The 15,550-nt window shown below is 43.7% G+C and overlaps 1 protein-coding gene across 5 annotated transcripts in view; it reads right to left on the reverse strand.

Moving 5' to 3' along the window:
- Positions 1-1,210: 1,210 nt before the first annotated feature.
- Tbcel (tubulin folding cofactor E like) overlaps positions 1,211-15,550 on the reverse strand; it is a 57,338-nt gene continuing 42,998 nt past the window's right edge. For all 5 annotated transcript variants that reach the window (XM_031343142.1, XM_031343140.1, XM_031343138.1 and 2 more), the window contains exon 8: positions 1,211-5,064. In XM_031343142.1, the coding sequence (XP_031199002.1) occupies positions 4,746-5,064 (319 nt within the window). In that variant the 3' untranslated portion in view covers positions 1,211-4,745. The remainder of the gene's footprint in view (positions 5,065-15,550) is intronic.

A 15,550-nucleotide genomic window follows, 5' to 3' on the forward strand; every position in this document is an offset into this window, starting at 1 on the left:
TCACCCCTGTTGTATTTCCCAAGCAAAGCAGACACCTACCTTCAAATGTGACATTTTTCTCTTTAGCTCCTTCCTGTCTATCTCTCTCATGGCTTTTCTCACTTAACACTGATTGTATTACTTTGTGTTACCAAAAAGCACTCAGGAAAGAGGAGGCAGAGGCAGACGGATTTCTGAGTTCGAGGCCAGCCTGGTCTACAGAATGAGTTCCAGGACAGCCAGGGCTATGCAGAGAAGCCATGTCTCAAAAAAATATATGTGCTTCTGTGAGGTTTCAGCCCCAGCACCACACACAGCTGTCAATTGGCGAGAGCCAAGTGTCATTTGCCAACTCTGTCACTTTGGACATAAATAACCTATCTGTGCATCCATTTCCCTTATTGGGGAAAAAAACACCTCAAAAGGCAGCAGGAAAAGCAATGGGAGCTCCTTTTCCAGAGGGGCTGGAAAGGGACCTGTGACCTCGGGGGTGGCTCTATGACCTAGCAGCTGGAGGAGGGAACAGTGGCACACGGAGGGCTGGATGCCTAGATGTGTATCCGTCTTTTCAGTATTTGGAGAAGCTAGATGGCAGTTAAATAGAATTCAGCCCGAAAGCTGAGGGCATGCTATGTGTTCTTTGAACTCTGAACAGGAAGCAGAAATCACCTTAGACTTAAGTAGATCCCATCTACATGCTTCTGAAGCATCGGGAACTGCACGGACACTAGCTTCGAGGTACAGAAGCATGCTCCTTGGTCCTTAATTTCCAAAAGAATGTTAATTCCTAGCAGCTTACCAAGAAATGGTTGATAAACAGATAAGTGTAAAATGTCCCAAACTCTAAACTTGTAGAAATTATCTTTTGAAGAAAAATGGCCCTTGAATAAAAACTGGAAAATTTGTATTTTACCAAAATGAAAATTTCAATCTTATTCAAGAGGATGCTAAACAGAAAGATGGTCTCCAAAGGATAAGCAAGTAGTGTAGAAATCTAAACTTTTGCTAACAGGTAAGTGAAATATTTTTTTTAAAGAAAATTTTTAATTAAGATTTTTCAACCTCAGCAAAATTCATATTACCTTTGGCAAGATGGCCAGACTATTACTAGCTTAGGCCAATCTCACCAAGAAGGTACCCCAGAAACAATGCTCATCTTTAGCTGTATAAAAACCACCATATATCTTTGTCCCGCTGTTCCAGAATAAACACTCAGAACACAAGGAGTAAATGGACTTGGATTTTTAATTTTTTTTAAAGATTATCTCTCTATATATATATTAATAAAAAGTGCAAAGAATAGACCTTCATGTTTAAATTATATTCTAAAATAAAATATATATATATATTTATATTTCCATTAACTGCAGGAGACAACTGTAAAGGGCCTGAGAGTCCAGTCCCGTCTTGGTCACTAGAATAAACATACATTTTTAAGGAAGCACCTATGAAAAATGGTAGAGTTCACAACAACATTTGGGAGACACAGAGCCTCTGGGCATTCTTGAAAGCAGTTTGTTTGCATTTCAGTCTTACATGAAATGAAGAGAAAAGTGAAATTCATAAACAAAAATTTCAGTACATAGAACTACAGAGCATTCTGGTCTGGAGTCACGTTCTACTTGCCTGGGGCCTAAGCTGCAGTACAGAGAACCATACTCATGTGTGTTAGGAAAAGCTACTGGTGGCAAGGCTCCCGTGGTGATCAATACTGCACAACCAAGTGTTCTCTGTTCCCAGCAGGGCTGGTGGGGTGACATGGCTAAAATTCCCAGCTGGAATTTCATTTGCTCTTCCTTTGCTTATGTAGCTCCTTCTTTTTCTGCGTATAGCACTGCAGCCCTCTGCTCCGTGGCTTCATTTTCACCAGAGGGTCTCTAAGAACAAGGGGCATTTATCTCTGCTGCTATCTTGTGCATTTATGGTGACGGGCTGCAGAAGCAGGCAACTGTGGACCCCCTCTCTCTTAAAGCAATCTAGGCTATCTCAACAATTCAAACTAACAGATCCGTTTGGAATGAAGCTTCAGCAGCTCTGCCCGTGGGGAGGACCCTGCAGCTCAGCCCATGGGGAGGACCCTACGTTTGGATTTGGCTTTCTTGAGTTACTCTTTTCCTTTCCCACCGCTGAGAAGAACTTCTGCTTTAGAAAGGCATGTTCTACCTGCCGTGCCAAAGGCACACCTCTGTGATACCAGTAAGAACAGCTTTCGCCTCCTAACTGTCAACAATATGCTTCCACTCAATCTGATGAAATCAGTATGAAATACAGACAAGCATGATGGGTAACAATGCAGGCTCAAAGGTCCACAGTCTCTTCTCTCCTCCTTCTGGGTCTGTTATAAAAATAATTTTGGTTATAAATGTCTACGCAGCACCGATTTTATTTCAAAACCAGCTTCTTTACTCAGCCACCCAAATGAATCTGGAAGTACGCATGCTCAAACCGCTTCCTTATTTACCTCTGTTAATTCTAAAAGGCCAAGGATTGTACTTAAGATTTTCCTAATTGGAAATGATTCGGCAATTATTCAAACCACCAATTACAGTGCCCTAAAAATACCTATGCCAGTTGGATTGGATGAGAGGCTCCTCTTACATGCAACTGTAATAAAGGATTAGGCCTGCAGCAGATAAACACTGTTGAGTAAGAACAGAAGATACGAGTTTCAAAGAGTAAAAAAGCCTCTCTTAAAACTCTGTCATATATAAAATATCTCATTGTGACCAAAGTGTAAGTGCTCACTCTGCCTTCTGCCGTGGGACAATAGTGGCTCCAAAGTTCAAAAATAAGAGTGCAACTGTTTCCCAGGCTGACAAAGCCACGTCTCCATTACAGTTTCTCTTGCAAATTCCTCCGCACTCACACGCACATACACAAAGCAACCAGTCTTTATCTTCAGGACACGGTTGCCACAATTTTTTTTCCTATTTCCAAAAATCTGTCAAGAAAATTCGACTGCAAAATAACTGTCCCCGTCTATACCGGCCAGATCCCCACTGCTCATTTTTTAGCATTCTGAGACAAAGTCTGCAGCAGGAGAACCGGCTTCATTCATCTTTCTAAACCCTTTGGCTTTCACCCTTAATGCTGCAGTGAATGCAGGCCTGCCTCAGGAGGCCCTGGTCAGCAGCCTTAGAGATGCTGAACCTGAAGTGCGGTGGCAAGAGAGCAAACACCTGCCACATGGCGGAGGAGAGAACTTAAAAGGATACATCTCCCCATCTGTGAAGAGGTCACATGGGTCACCTAAAGAGTTTACACAAAATTAAGTTTGTAGGGAGGGGTGGAGTCACATAAAAAATGTTAAAAGCCAAAACAAAACAAAAACTAGAACAGAACAAAACAAAACAAAAAACTGCAATGAAACCAACCAGGTTAACAAAGGCCAAAGAAAAGATTTTAGAGTAGGAGAGTAGGTAAGGGACGGTGTCAAAGGTCAAGTGCTTTATACACACCCCAGCAAAAACACCTGGGGGGCTTTGACACTGAAAGTTCACTCGTAGACTAGGCAAAAATACAGGGGACATAAAATACAAAACAAAAACAGCTGTTCAATCACATCATCACAAAGTCCCAAGAAAAAGGTGGGAGCCACAGCTCCCTGTGATTAAAATCTCTCCCTTTAGAGAGAGCAAGGACGGCCCTCACTCAGGATGACACACAGGTGGAAAGCCTGCAAGCTTTCTCCCCCAATCCCATCACTTCCTTCATGCTCCTGGCCAGCTTAGCAGCTGATTCTCTGCTAAGGAGCGGGTACCCAGAACTCTTCCTTTATTTCCAATAGCTTATGTGATAAAGCTGTCAGGAAGTACATTCACTGAGCATTAAGGAAAGACCCCCAGAACAGGACAAGTGCCAGATAACGGGAGTGCCAGCTGATCTAACACTGGAGGGGCTTCTGGGGCAGTGGTGGAGAGGTTAAAATACCCGGCCCAGGCTTCCAGGAGAACAACAAGTTTCCTAGGGTTTAACGCTCCATCTACTTCTCTTTAAAACATAACTGAGTTCCTGAGATCAGAATCAGGCTGAAAATGCTTAAAATACTCAAAACCATTTAAAACTGGGAATGAGAAGGGGAAAAACAAACAAAACAACAAAACCAAGTTAAATTATGAACAGAGTAAAACTACCAAGTAAGTGGGTAAAAGTCAGAATGAAAACCAGACCCCCAAACAGAAAGGACTGGAGGAGGAGGAGGGTAGGGAAGGAAGAGCCAGAGAAGGCCCTCCCAAGGAAGATCCCCATCTCTGGATGTGAACACTGTGCATCACCCCTCTGAGAGGCCACGTGCTGTCTTTGGGCTTAGCAGGAAGGAGCCCAGTGGCTGACAAACCCCAGTGACACAGTAAGAAGTCGGTGATTTCTCTGTCATCTTTGGGGGGTAGGAGAGAGAGAGAAAGAGGAGAGAGAGAGAGAGAGAGAGAGAGAGAGAGAGAGAGAGAGAGAGAGAGAGAGAGAGAGAGAGAGAGAGAGAGAGAGAGAGAGAAAGAGAAAGAGAGAGAGAAAGAGAGAGAGAGAGAGAGAGAGAGAGCGCTCACATAAAGACTGGAGATGCAGCTATGTCTGCTAACTGAGCTGAAAAAATCTGTGGTAGAAAATACCAAAAATCTATCCATCCTAGGGGAATAAAATATACAAAACCCTTCCAAAGCTAAACAAAACCCAAAACAAAATGGAAGCGCCCTTCCTCCTAAAGAAGAGCACGCTGGAAACAAACACCCTGCAGGAAGTCCTTATGTGAGTTTTTACAAGGCTGGTAGACGTTATTTTGTTTTTGATTCCACAAAAATTTTATCTCCATCCCTAATGCCAAAAGAGTGCAGTGCTCGGGAGCTGTACTTCATCTCTTCTGGGCCAAACGGGGCCTCGTGGTCAAAGTAGTAGAGAAGCATGCTGCTTGTGGGCAACTGCACTAGAGTTTTTAGTTGTTTCTTCAGTTCGGCTACTGTCTGGTCCAGGCGGATGCTCATTTCCTCCACTTGGTCATTGAAGTGGACTTCTACTTTTGCACTGCTCTGGGGTCTTAGGTCCACTTCCGCCAAAGGCTCCAATTTCCCATATTTTGTAATGAGCTCATGATACCTAGGAGTAGAAAAAGAATGTCACCTTAAACTACTCACAATACACACAGGCAAATAGCATGGCTACCCTCAGTATCTTCTCATCCATCCTGTCCCAGACTGTCCCTTCCTTCCTACATGTACATCTAGCTACTGAGTGACTGCTGTGGGTTTAGTGTCCTGACACAGCTACTCTGCTGAGGCCACAGCAAAGCCACGTGCTCATGGATAGGAGCATCATCCTGAAGATGGTCCCAAAGCCTCGGCTATTTAGTAGGCAGCTTAGATGGGCCAAGGGTATCTCCCAAACACACAAGAAGACCTGGACTGCATAAAACAAGGTATGATACACACATGTAACCTAGCACCTGGGAAGGGGAGATAGGAGGATTATAAGTTCAAGGTCATCCTCAGCTCCACAGCAAGGTCAAGGCCAGTCTTGGCTGTATAGGACTCTTGTCTCAAGCAACTGGGTAGGAATGAATAGTTTAAGAAAGGAAACCACTAGAGAGATTGGGTGCTACAAAGGCTACAGGGAGGAGTCAAGTGCCCCCAGAGTATCCTTCTTTCTTTCTTTTTTCCTTTTTGGGACAGGGTTTTTTCTTTATGTACCCCCTGATATCCTGGAAGTCTTTCTGTAGGCCAGGCTAGCCTTGAACTCACCTCCCAAGTGCTGAGATTAAAGGTGCATGCACCCTTTTGGGGTGTTACCACTGAGAAAGGAACCTGCATAACTAAGCACCTGCTTCTTAGTAATACAGGAAAAGGAGGGGAGATGTTTCTGGATGCTTCCATCATGTAGAATAACAATATGAACTTCATCCGTTATCCAGCTCTTGACGTTCCAGCCTGGCTTCAGCCAAATACAAGACAGTTATGAAAGGATCAAGGACTCACTTTTGGAAAAAGAAGATAATAAATAAAGATATTCTGTCATCAGTACAAGAATAAAAAAAGCAAAGCACCGAATGAGGAAAGTGAGTTACAGGGGTGAGAACAGGGTCCCTAATATTAAATTCCCACACATGGAAACTCTTGTATCCACTGCTAGCCTTGAAAGAATTAAGTCTGATTTGATGGAGGAAGTTGGGCAGTGTCCTATAGAGCAGACAGGAAGAAAAATTCACCATTATTAGTTTTACCACTACTAAGACTTGCTGAGGTTAATTAAGGATCAGAACTCCACAGTGATGTAACATTGTGCTCTAGCTCTCCTACTCCTGGCTTCTACTCAGTATAATCAGTGTCATAACAAGGTTAGTAGAACACTAATGACACAGTGAGACATGTACCGAGAGATGGAGGGGAGAAATGGGGTGTAGTAAAAATAGCATAGGCCCTGACTTTCAAGTCTATGCTGTGATTCATATGACTCTGCAGCTCAGTCCTTTGGATCTGCTTCCTTGTTAGCAAATGCAGGAGGCTAAGTCCTGCCCTTCCCACCTGAAAGGCAGCCAGAAATTAAACAAGTGGTGAGTAACCCCTCAACATTCTAAGTTCATATACAAGTAAGACATCAGCATCATAGGCCTGCTGCTCCAGAGCTTACAACAGTAAAGCATACACACACCTTAGAAAACCCAAGACTGAAGTCTCCTCAGGAGGAATTTGTCAGCCTGTAGAATGTCTCCCAGTGCTGGAGCCCAGATTAAAACAAGAAAATAAAAAACAGATCCATAGGCAACAGCAGCAACACAGGAACGGAGGGTATAACCTTAAGGCCGAACCTTTCAAATGGAGCCCAGAGCTCTGCAGTATGTGGGTCAGCAGATCAAGAATCAGATCTTCAGACCATACCAACCACTGTGGAGAAAGAAGATAAAAAGAGAAAGTCTCCCTCACTAAAAGACAGCAGAGCCAGGGATGGAGGATTCAGGGATGGAGCCAGGGATGGAGGAAGTCAGCCAGGTCAAGGTAGAACCAGAATAGAGAAAAGTTCCAGCAATCAGAAGCCCATCTGTCTGTCCACCATCAGGATGTCAGGGCTTCAGTGAAGGAAAAAGCAATACAAAAAAAAAAAAAGCTTACAGCAGGACACAGAAACCCAAGTCAACAAACCCACCAGGACTTGAGATTATAGATGGCTGGAACCTTTCTCAATATCTCCTGTCATGTGCCTTCACATACCTGGAGATGACTATGATCTTGCAAATGAAATTCAAAAATAGTAGTGGAACTCATATGGTCAAGTGAGCTGACCCTAACTTAAAGTATAGTCTGGACATTTCCCCTCTAGACTACAGAAAAGTAGAAACAAGACCAACACTCCAGCCCCCAAGCTCTTCCTAGAAAGGAGAAAAAAGTAATAATGAAGGAGTCAGGGAGAGCTAATACACGCCATGTTTCAGAAGCCTGAGATGTGCCCACTTTCATACATAAGCTATAGAAGCCACAGAAATAGAAAGAAATACCACAGGAAGAAGACTGGAGGGAAGGAACAAGAACAAATTCAACAGTGGAGGCAGCATGCAATCTCAAAGCAAGCACCATGAAAAGAAAAGGCACCAGAAGCTCGGTGGCCTAGGAAGAAGTAACTGGAAATACAAAATCCTAAGAAGTCAAGGAGACTGGTGAATTGGGGCATGGTGAACCTCTGCAGGGGAAAGAAGGAGGGGAGAGATGATGGAAGAGAAGGGAGGGAGGGTAGAGGAGTAGGGAGGGGAGGGGAGGAGAAAGGGAAGGGAGGAGGGAAGAAAGAGGAATGCCATCATTATCAACCAGACAATCTGGTGAGGAAGAACAGCCAAGGTAACTGTCCCTAGCCCAATTCTGTTCAGGAATAATTTCAGCTTGGAGACATTCTGAAACAAGAAAAGACAGAGGGAAGTCCTTCCAGGGGAAAAACATCAACAAAAGGATTAGGGAATTCATAGTAAACCTGTCTGCTTAAACATGAAATTACAATTTAACAAAGGTAACTTTTGTATTTCTAGACTCCCTTGACACAACAGACACATGCACTGACCTCAGCCATAAGCATTCCCTGTAATCTAAGCTTCACTGTGGCACGTGAGCAAGCGTATTTATAAATTAAATGATTCTATGCTGGGACACTGGAATGTCTTATACATTCTCAAAATCAACATGTACAGAATAATCCATGGTTGTCCCCATTATCTTTTCTTTCAATCTTTCATATCTTAATAAACAGTAGTGAAAACTATCCAATTTTTCTAGCCAAAACCTGAGCAGTCTGGCTCCTTCCTGTCATGTATGATATCTCTTTCCTCCACTGCCTTCATCCAATCGACTAACATCTTTTGATTCCCCTTTCTCCTAAATGTCTTATTAATCTATATATAGCTTGAGTGCCCCATGAGCCTTAACTCTTATTAATGATCAGCAATGACAAAACAAGCAAAGGAAAAGCCCTTAGTAGTTTCAAGCAGTACTAACGGCTTAACCTGGCTAGTATCACAAATGCCACTCAGTAACTAAGAACAAACATCTCTCTTTAGTGTATGCAAAACAAGGGTGACCATGTCCCTACCCCAGGCTATCTTGGGCGTCACCTCAGCAACCCTCTTCCCCACATGCACGTGTGTGTGCACATGTATGCACGCACATGTATGCATATCTGTAATTACAGAGCCAAGTGGACAATCTTGAGTGACAGGGTTTCTCACTGACCTGAAACTCACTAACTAGGTGACACTGGCTAGAGAGCAAATGACAGCAACATTTTAGTCTCAGCGCAGCCTCCCCAGATTGAGGATTACCAGTGCATACCACCACACCCAGCAGTTTACATACGATTCACACCTGCAATGCACATGTGTGAGTACACATGATCAGCGGCCTGGTGAATGTCACATTCTTGGCTGCTATACTTCATACAGTTCTGCTGGACACTGTGCTACAGGGAGCAGGTGCTATTACCTGTCACATATTGTTTTTGCAACTATATGTGAACTTACAATTAATTATAATAAATGTTTCAATTAAAGAAGGGCTACAGAAGACTATATACATTCCATGGGTGTGCTCTTCTAGAGAAGCCAAAACAACAGGCACAGAAAACAAGCAGTAGCTGACACAGGGGAAAAGTTGGGCATAGGGTTGAGAGGAAATAGTTTTTAGATGATGAGAATTTTAAATTCTGGTTCTGTTGGAGAGGGATTACATAATGGGTTTGTCAAAACTCAGAAATATACAGGAAAAAGGGTAGAAATATACTCTATGTCAGTTATAGGACAATAAACCTGATTTTGCCTCAGTGGCTAAGAGTACTTGCTAGCAGTACCCACCATGTAAAAAGCTGGACCTAACCTCAGCACTGTTGAGGAAGAGGGCCAGACACTTTTGGGGCAAGCTGACCACCAGCTCCAGACTAAGTGGGAATCTATCTCAAAAGAACAGGGCAGAAAGTACCAGCACAGGGCACATGGTGTCTCCAGGCCTGTGCGTGTGCTCACATCACACGTTTAAAATGGATCCTGATACAAGATAACCAAATAGAATTCATCAAAAAAAGGGAAATGCAGAAGTGAAATTACTGCAAAGGCAATCCACACCAACACATGGTGCTTCTCACATGGCAAGAATCTCACTAGGGAGTGAGCTGAAAAGAAGGCAGCACAGAGACAACTGTTCTGTGGCCATTTCCACACACAAGTTTAGCACATAACTGCCATGGGATTTTGTCAAGAAACTCCTATCAGTGGTTGCCTGGGAACCAAGCCCTCCATGGCTGCTTTCTACAGATGAGTAGAAAGAGGTTCTTTTTGCTTCAGGTTCAAGATTTTCAACCAGATTTCATGTGGAAGAATTGCCCATCAAGATAAAAATAAAGCAATGTAGAAACCAAGACACACTCCACAGATCATAAGAGGTACCACAATTGTGTATAAACTCTTAAGGCTAAATGAAATACTTAGTAGAAAAATATGAACCCAACCCAATTCATTTTACAAAGCTAGTATAACCCAGAAGAACAGATAATTATTATAGGTCAATTTTATATTTATAAATAAATGGAAACATTTCAAATTAACATGAGATTAAATCATACTTGCTTATGAAGGATATTTCTTTTCTTTTCTTTTTTTTTGGTTTTTTGAGACAGGGTTTCTCTGTATAGGCCTGGTTGTCCTGGAACTCACTCTGTAGACCAGGCTGGCCTCGAACTCAGAAATCTGCCTGCCTCTGCCTCCCAGGTGCTGGGATTAAAGGCATACGCCACTACTGCCGGCGATATTTCTTATTCTATAACTAGTTGAATACTGGAAATGGTTCAAAACAAACATTATTGTTAAAATCCAGACTAATGGAAGACAATGTTAATCGAAATGCAAAAAGAGCATTCTATAAAACCTGGTGCTTTTCAATGACTGAAGGAACACCCTAGAAAACTAAGAACAAAAACTACTGCAGCTCAGTAAAAGTCCAATTTCATATCAAAATGTATGCACTGAATACATTCTCTTCCAAGGAGAAAGAAGGCCATTCATTAAACAACCTCTACTGCATTTCAGTCTGGGTAGGTCTACGAGCTCAGCTCAGAGCCTCCAGCACATGCTACACATGTATTCTACCATTTGAGCTACACCTGGCCTGTCTGTCATTTTAAAAATCCCACTGGATGTTCCATTCAAGGAAACAAGAAACAAGAATCACAAAAATTATTTGAGGAAATAAGTATGTAAAGAGAAATCCCCAAGAAAGTAACTATGAACTACCCTAAATGCTGTTAAGGTCAGATAAATAGCACACAAAACTGCCAATAGCCATCCTGGCAACCAACAGTAGCCAACTAGAAAAAGGAATCTCATTTGAAAGAGCAATGAAAGTTAATAAAGTATCTAGAAACTTAGTACCTAGGAACTTAACAAAACTGTGCAAGACATTTGTGAGAAAGCACGCGCATGCCCGTGAGGACACAATGCTATGTACATACTGCACAGAGCCCTCCTCCGCTAACACAGGGCAAGCAGTGAGGCCAGTTGCTAATTCTCCCCGCTGCTAACAAATGCAGTGTTCACAATCTAGTTACAGCAGGGTTTGTGAAACTTACTGTCCTAAAGCCTATGTGGGACAGAAACAGCCTTACAATAACTAAAATAATATTAGAACAATGGTGGGGAAGAAGCTTACCCTGGCTAGGAACTAAGACAGTGTAACGTTGTGATGAGGTAATGGTACAAGAATGGATAAATATGCCTACATATACCAGTGGACCAGATCAGGCCCCTGAAATAGAGCCATGGAGAAAAAGCAAGACACAGGACAGAGACATTACTACAAACCACCAAATCCATGCCAGGATGGCAGAGAAGGGGAGGTATCAAGTGCTGTGTGAAATCACACAGACAGCAATTCCACATGGTGACAGCCATGGCACGCATACAAACCACAGTGCACATGCAAACCATGGTGTATATGCAAACCACAGCACACATACAAAACTCATGAGAGTATCTTAACTGTCCATCACATAGGAGAAAACCTCCCCTTTAATGTGATTAGAATAAGTAGCAGCTGTGGCTACATGCATAAGACCAGCACACACAGCCAGCCATATACTATCACCCTATACCCATGCACATACTACCAGCACCAACTGGAGTTTATAGTAAAAATCAAAACAAAAAAGAATTCAGAGGTTGGGAGGGAGATATGGTGGGTGAATACACACACACACACACACACACACACACACACACAGAGGCACATATATTTTTTTTTTTTGAGACATGGTTTCTCTGTGTAGCCCTGGCTGTCCTGGAACTCACTCTGTAGACTAGGCTGGCCTTGAACTCAGAGACCCTCCTGCCTCTGCCTCCAGAGTGCTGGGATCAAAGGTGTGCACCACCACTCCTGAGTATAAAATAAATTTTAAAGAGTAAGCCGTTGAATAAAAGATTGGTGAAGTTGGCATTAAAGTTTAATACTGTTTTCAACAAAATAGAAACTGAAAAGACCATGGAAGATACTTCACTGACACAGAAGTATAAGCCCTATTTTAAATGTGGTGTTGTTGGTTTTAAAGAGATACCAAAGATGCACACCAGGTTTCTGACATGAGGAACTGGAGCAATGGCTCAACAGTTATGAGCACTTACTAGCTTTGCAGAGGATGTGAGCTCAAACCTGCCGAAACTCCAACTCGAGGGGGATCTGACCAACTCTTCTGGCCTCTGTGGGCACCTGCACTTGGATGTGTAAGCACACACACAATAGATGCTTGCTCTGGTAACTTTCTTGAGTAAGAAAGAGAATAACCAGGAAGGCTAAAAGCATCTCACATTTTCTCCGAAATATTCTTTCGTTTTAATTAAAGTAAAATACTGTGAAAAATAAACTCATCAGCTCTGAATAGAGAAAAATGAGTACCTTACTATTCTTAGTAGTTTTTAGTTTTATTTTTTATTTTTAAAAACTAAACAAACAAACCACTACAAACAAAATGGTAATGCTGGCTATTTGTTCTGGCCAAGGCTAAAGTTCAGAGATCAAAGACTGTCCCCAAGACCAGCAGTACACGGGGCCTCACTGGGCCTCTATTCTTTGAAATGCTCATCCGTAAGTGCTTTAGAGATCAGGAAGGCAGCTACCTCCTGCTGGGCTGAGGCTGAGGCTGAGAAAGAGGCAAGAAGTCAAAAGCAAGTCCTGGGTGACTGGAATGACAAAGCCTGCAGGCCACAGGGAAAGCTAACATTTCAGAGGGGCTCTGAGGAGCTGGGAGGAGAAAGCCCCTTTTGTCTCCATCAGACTCCCAGCTGAATGTGAGCAGTGCTGTGTCACCACCCTGACAGAGGATGATGGAGCTTGGCAATGCGGAGAACCCCAGGAGACCCGTGTCCAGGGGAGGAATGTTCCTCACAACAGCAGGTCCTCTGTGTGGAAGGAATATGAGGTAACGGACACAGTGCGCTAGGATTCCTCCAGCGTCGGAGACAAAACGGGCCTTCATCAAGGTGGTGTCCAAATACAGTCTGCTGCCCTGTCTCACAATCATGGGAGATGCAATCAACTCATCTAAGAAAAGCCATTAGTCTCGAGCAGGAAAAGCTACTCTCCATACTTCACAAAGCATGTCACTGGTGACACTAAGCAAGCACTCGAGGAACTGGGCACCTAGTCCCCGACATTCTAAAGAAGCCTTCCTTCATTTTTGAGGGGAGCGAGCAAAGAAAAGCTTAAAGAGGCTGCTCCAGGCTTTGCCCCTGGTTTCTGACAGCAACTCTTCTCTGTCCATCTGTCCATTGGCTAACTGTCCTCTGGAACCTTGGCTCTTATAACTCTTTTGATAAAGTTTGAAATTTTAAGGTCTGAAAAAAGGGACACCCCAAACCAGCTAGCTCACTCACTTTCCCACACTGAGCTCAAAAACAAGAAGCCACTGCACCCCCAAAGATACAAGACAAGTTGAGATCCTAAAGGAACTTGCCTCCTTTTGTTTTTTTTTTCTCTCTTTAAAATTAAACAGAGGACTACGTATTAGCTCCGTGCTAAAGAAGCAATTTAAATCCAATCTCTCAGAGGAGATGGAGAAAGGAAGCAAAGACAAGATAAAGGGAAACTCGTGAACAGAAGCAGTGCGACAGGCATCGGGTTAAGGGCAAAGCAATAACAACACACGTGCTGGGCTTTGAGTGTGGAGCCCCCCAATCCCCACCATCATGAATGATGATTGTCTTGCCCTAGAGGGACCATGACTGTAAACATTCAAAAACAAGCAGAAATGCTCACTGTGATTCCCTAGGACTAAATTCTATAATTCAGTATCCTACACAGGCATCCTCTAGAAAGGCTTTCGGTGTCTAGAGTACAGCCTTGTTTCCCACAGTTGCAATTAGTAACTTACTCTCTAGGTCTCTCGCCCTCCTTGTAACCACAGCCCAAGCCCACCCTTTGAAGCAAACACCCCCCACATCAAACTTACAGCAATTTCCTACCACAGTGAGAAAGAACAGTAAGTGCTACCACCATGCTGGCTCCTCTCTTACCTCTACTACTTCCAGTCAGAATAATCCCCCTTACCTTGAGCAGGCAAGCACAAATGCTTTCTAGGATAGGGTGGTCCTTTCCCTGACCTAATCATCTTCCTCATGCCCTCTAAGCACAGTCATGCACTGAGCAGTGCTACACTGCCAGGCAACGTCTGGATCCTGGGGAGAAGGGAAGGCCTTAACAGGGAACACGCTGCTCTGCCCAGCAGACAGTACCAAGTGTGGGAGGCATGAAGACACCAACATACGAATGGACAGACAATGTAATACAAATCAAGTCTGGTAATAGACAACAAGTGAGATCAAAGTGGGCTAAAGGAATTACAGGCGACAAGGTGCACTGTCTTAGCTAGGGTATGCTCATGAAATAAGGTGAGAGCAAGAGAGAAAGCCACACTGGTAGCCTAGCCTGCTTGGTGCAGTCCAAGCTGGGAGAGAGCACAAGAGCCTGAGGTGACAGTGAGCCAGCAGGTCACCAGCAAGCAGGTCACCAGCAAGCAGGTTCCTGCTTCTGTGGTTTGAAATATATAAACCGGACTTTGTGTCAGCTGCTGTAATGTTAACAGTACAGGCAAGATGCAGTGTGAAGGTTTGGACTCCAGCACGAGGCAGACAGAAGTTAGAGGCCATCTATGGAGAGTCTGTGAAAATCTAACTTCAAAAGGAAAAGAACCCAAATGGTTTCCATAGAGAATAAGGAGAAAGAAATCATGAGTGACTGCATCATTCTCCTAAGAGCTCAGAGCAGGAATGGAAGGAGTGAGGAGGCAGCAGGGGGCATGTGTGGAGGAAGATCGTGTGTGGGTAAGAAGACATCAAACGTGATTTCAGACACACTTTCCACATCCAGGAGAGGTGTCAAGCTGATAACTGGAAACACTAGGTCAGGGTAACTCATCCCTGACCCGACCTTATTACATTTATTGTTTATTTATTATTACACTTATTAATTACAGCTACCCCACACAGGTGGCATCTAGAGCCCACAGGAATGGGCTACAAGTATGAAATGGACAGGTGCAGGAAGAGGAATGCAAGGAAGAAAGAGCTGGGAACTCAGCCTCTGGAGGTCAGAGGTCAGGACGCATGGAAGGAAAGGATCTCTAGCTTGGCCCCAAAGCAAGCCTCTCCCATACCGCTGTTTATCCTTGCACCACTAGTTCCTGGCCCAGTGCTGCTTGGTATATAGCAAGTATTCAGTAAATAAGTTAAAACATCTCCTGCACTCCAACTAAGATCTAGAGTCAGTTCCTAGAAGTTCTCCTGGTGAAGCAGAAGAATCCAGTCACTGAAACATGATCAACCAGCAGAGGACATCCTTCCAGCCACCTGCAGCACACACTCAACTTACTAAGAAACAGTACACCACTGCTCCAAGAGCCACTGGGAGACAAGGCACAGAGGAAGCCTATTGACCAGCAGAGCAAACACTGGGATGCTCAAAGGCCAAGAGACAGACAACAGCGGCTTTTCTTCTCTGGTTGTCTCAGACAGTAAATAAACACACAGCCTGTGTCGGGAGTCTCCATTCCAAGCTGGCCAGTTACTTGCCATGAG

The sequence above is a fragment of the Mastomys coucha genome, unplaced genomic scaffold (genome assembly GCF_008632895.1).
Source record: "Mastomys coucha isolate ucsf_1 unplaced genomic scaffold, UCSF_Mcou_1 pScaffold23, whole genome shotgun sequence".
Classification (NCBI taxonomy): Eukaryota; Metazoa; Chordata; class Mammalia; order Rodentia; family Muridae; genus Mastomys; species Mastomys coucha.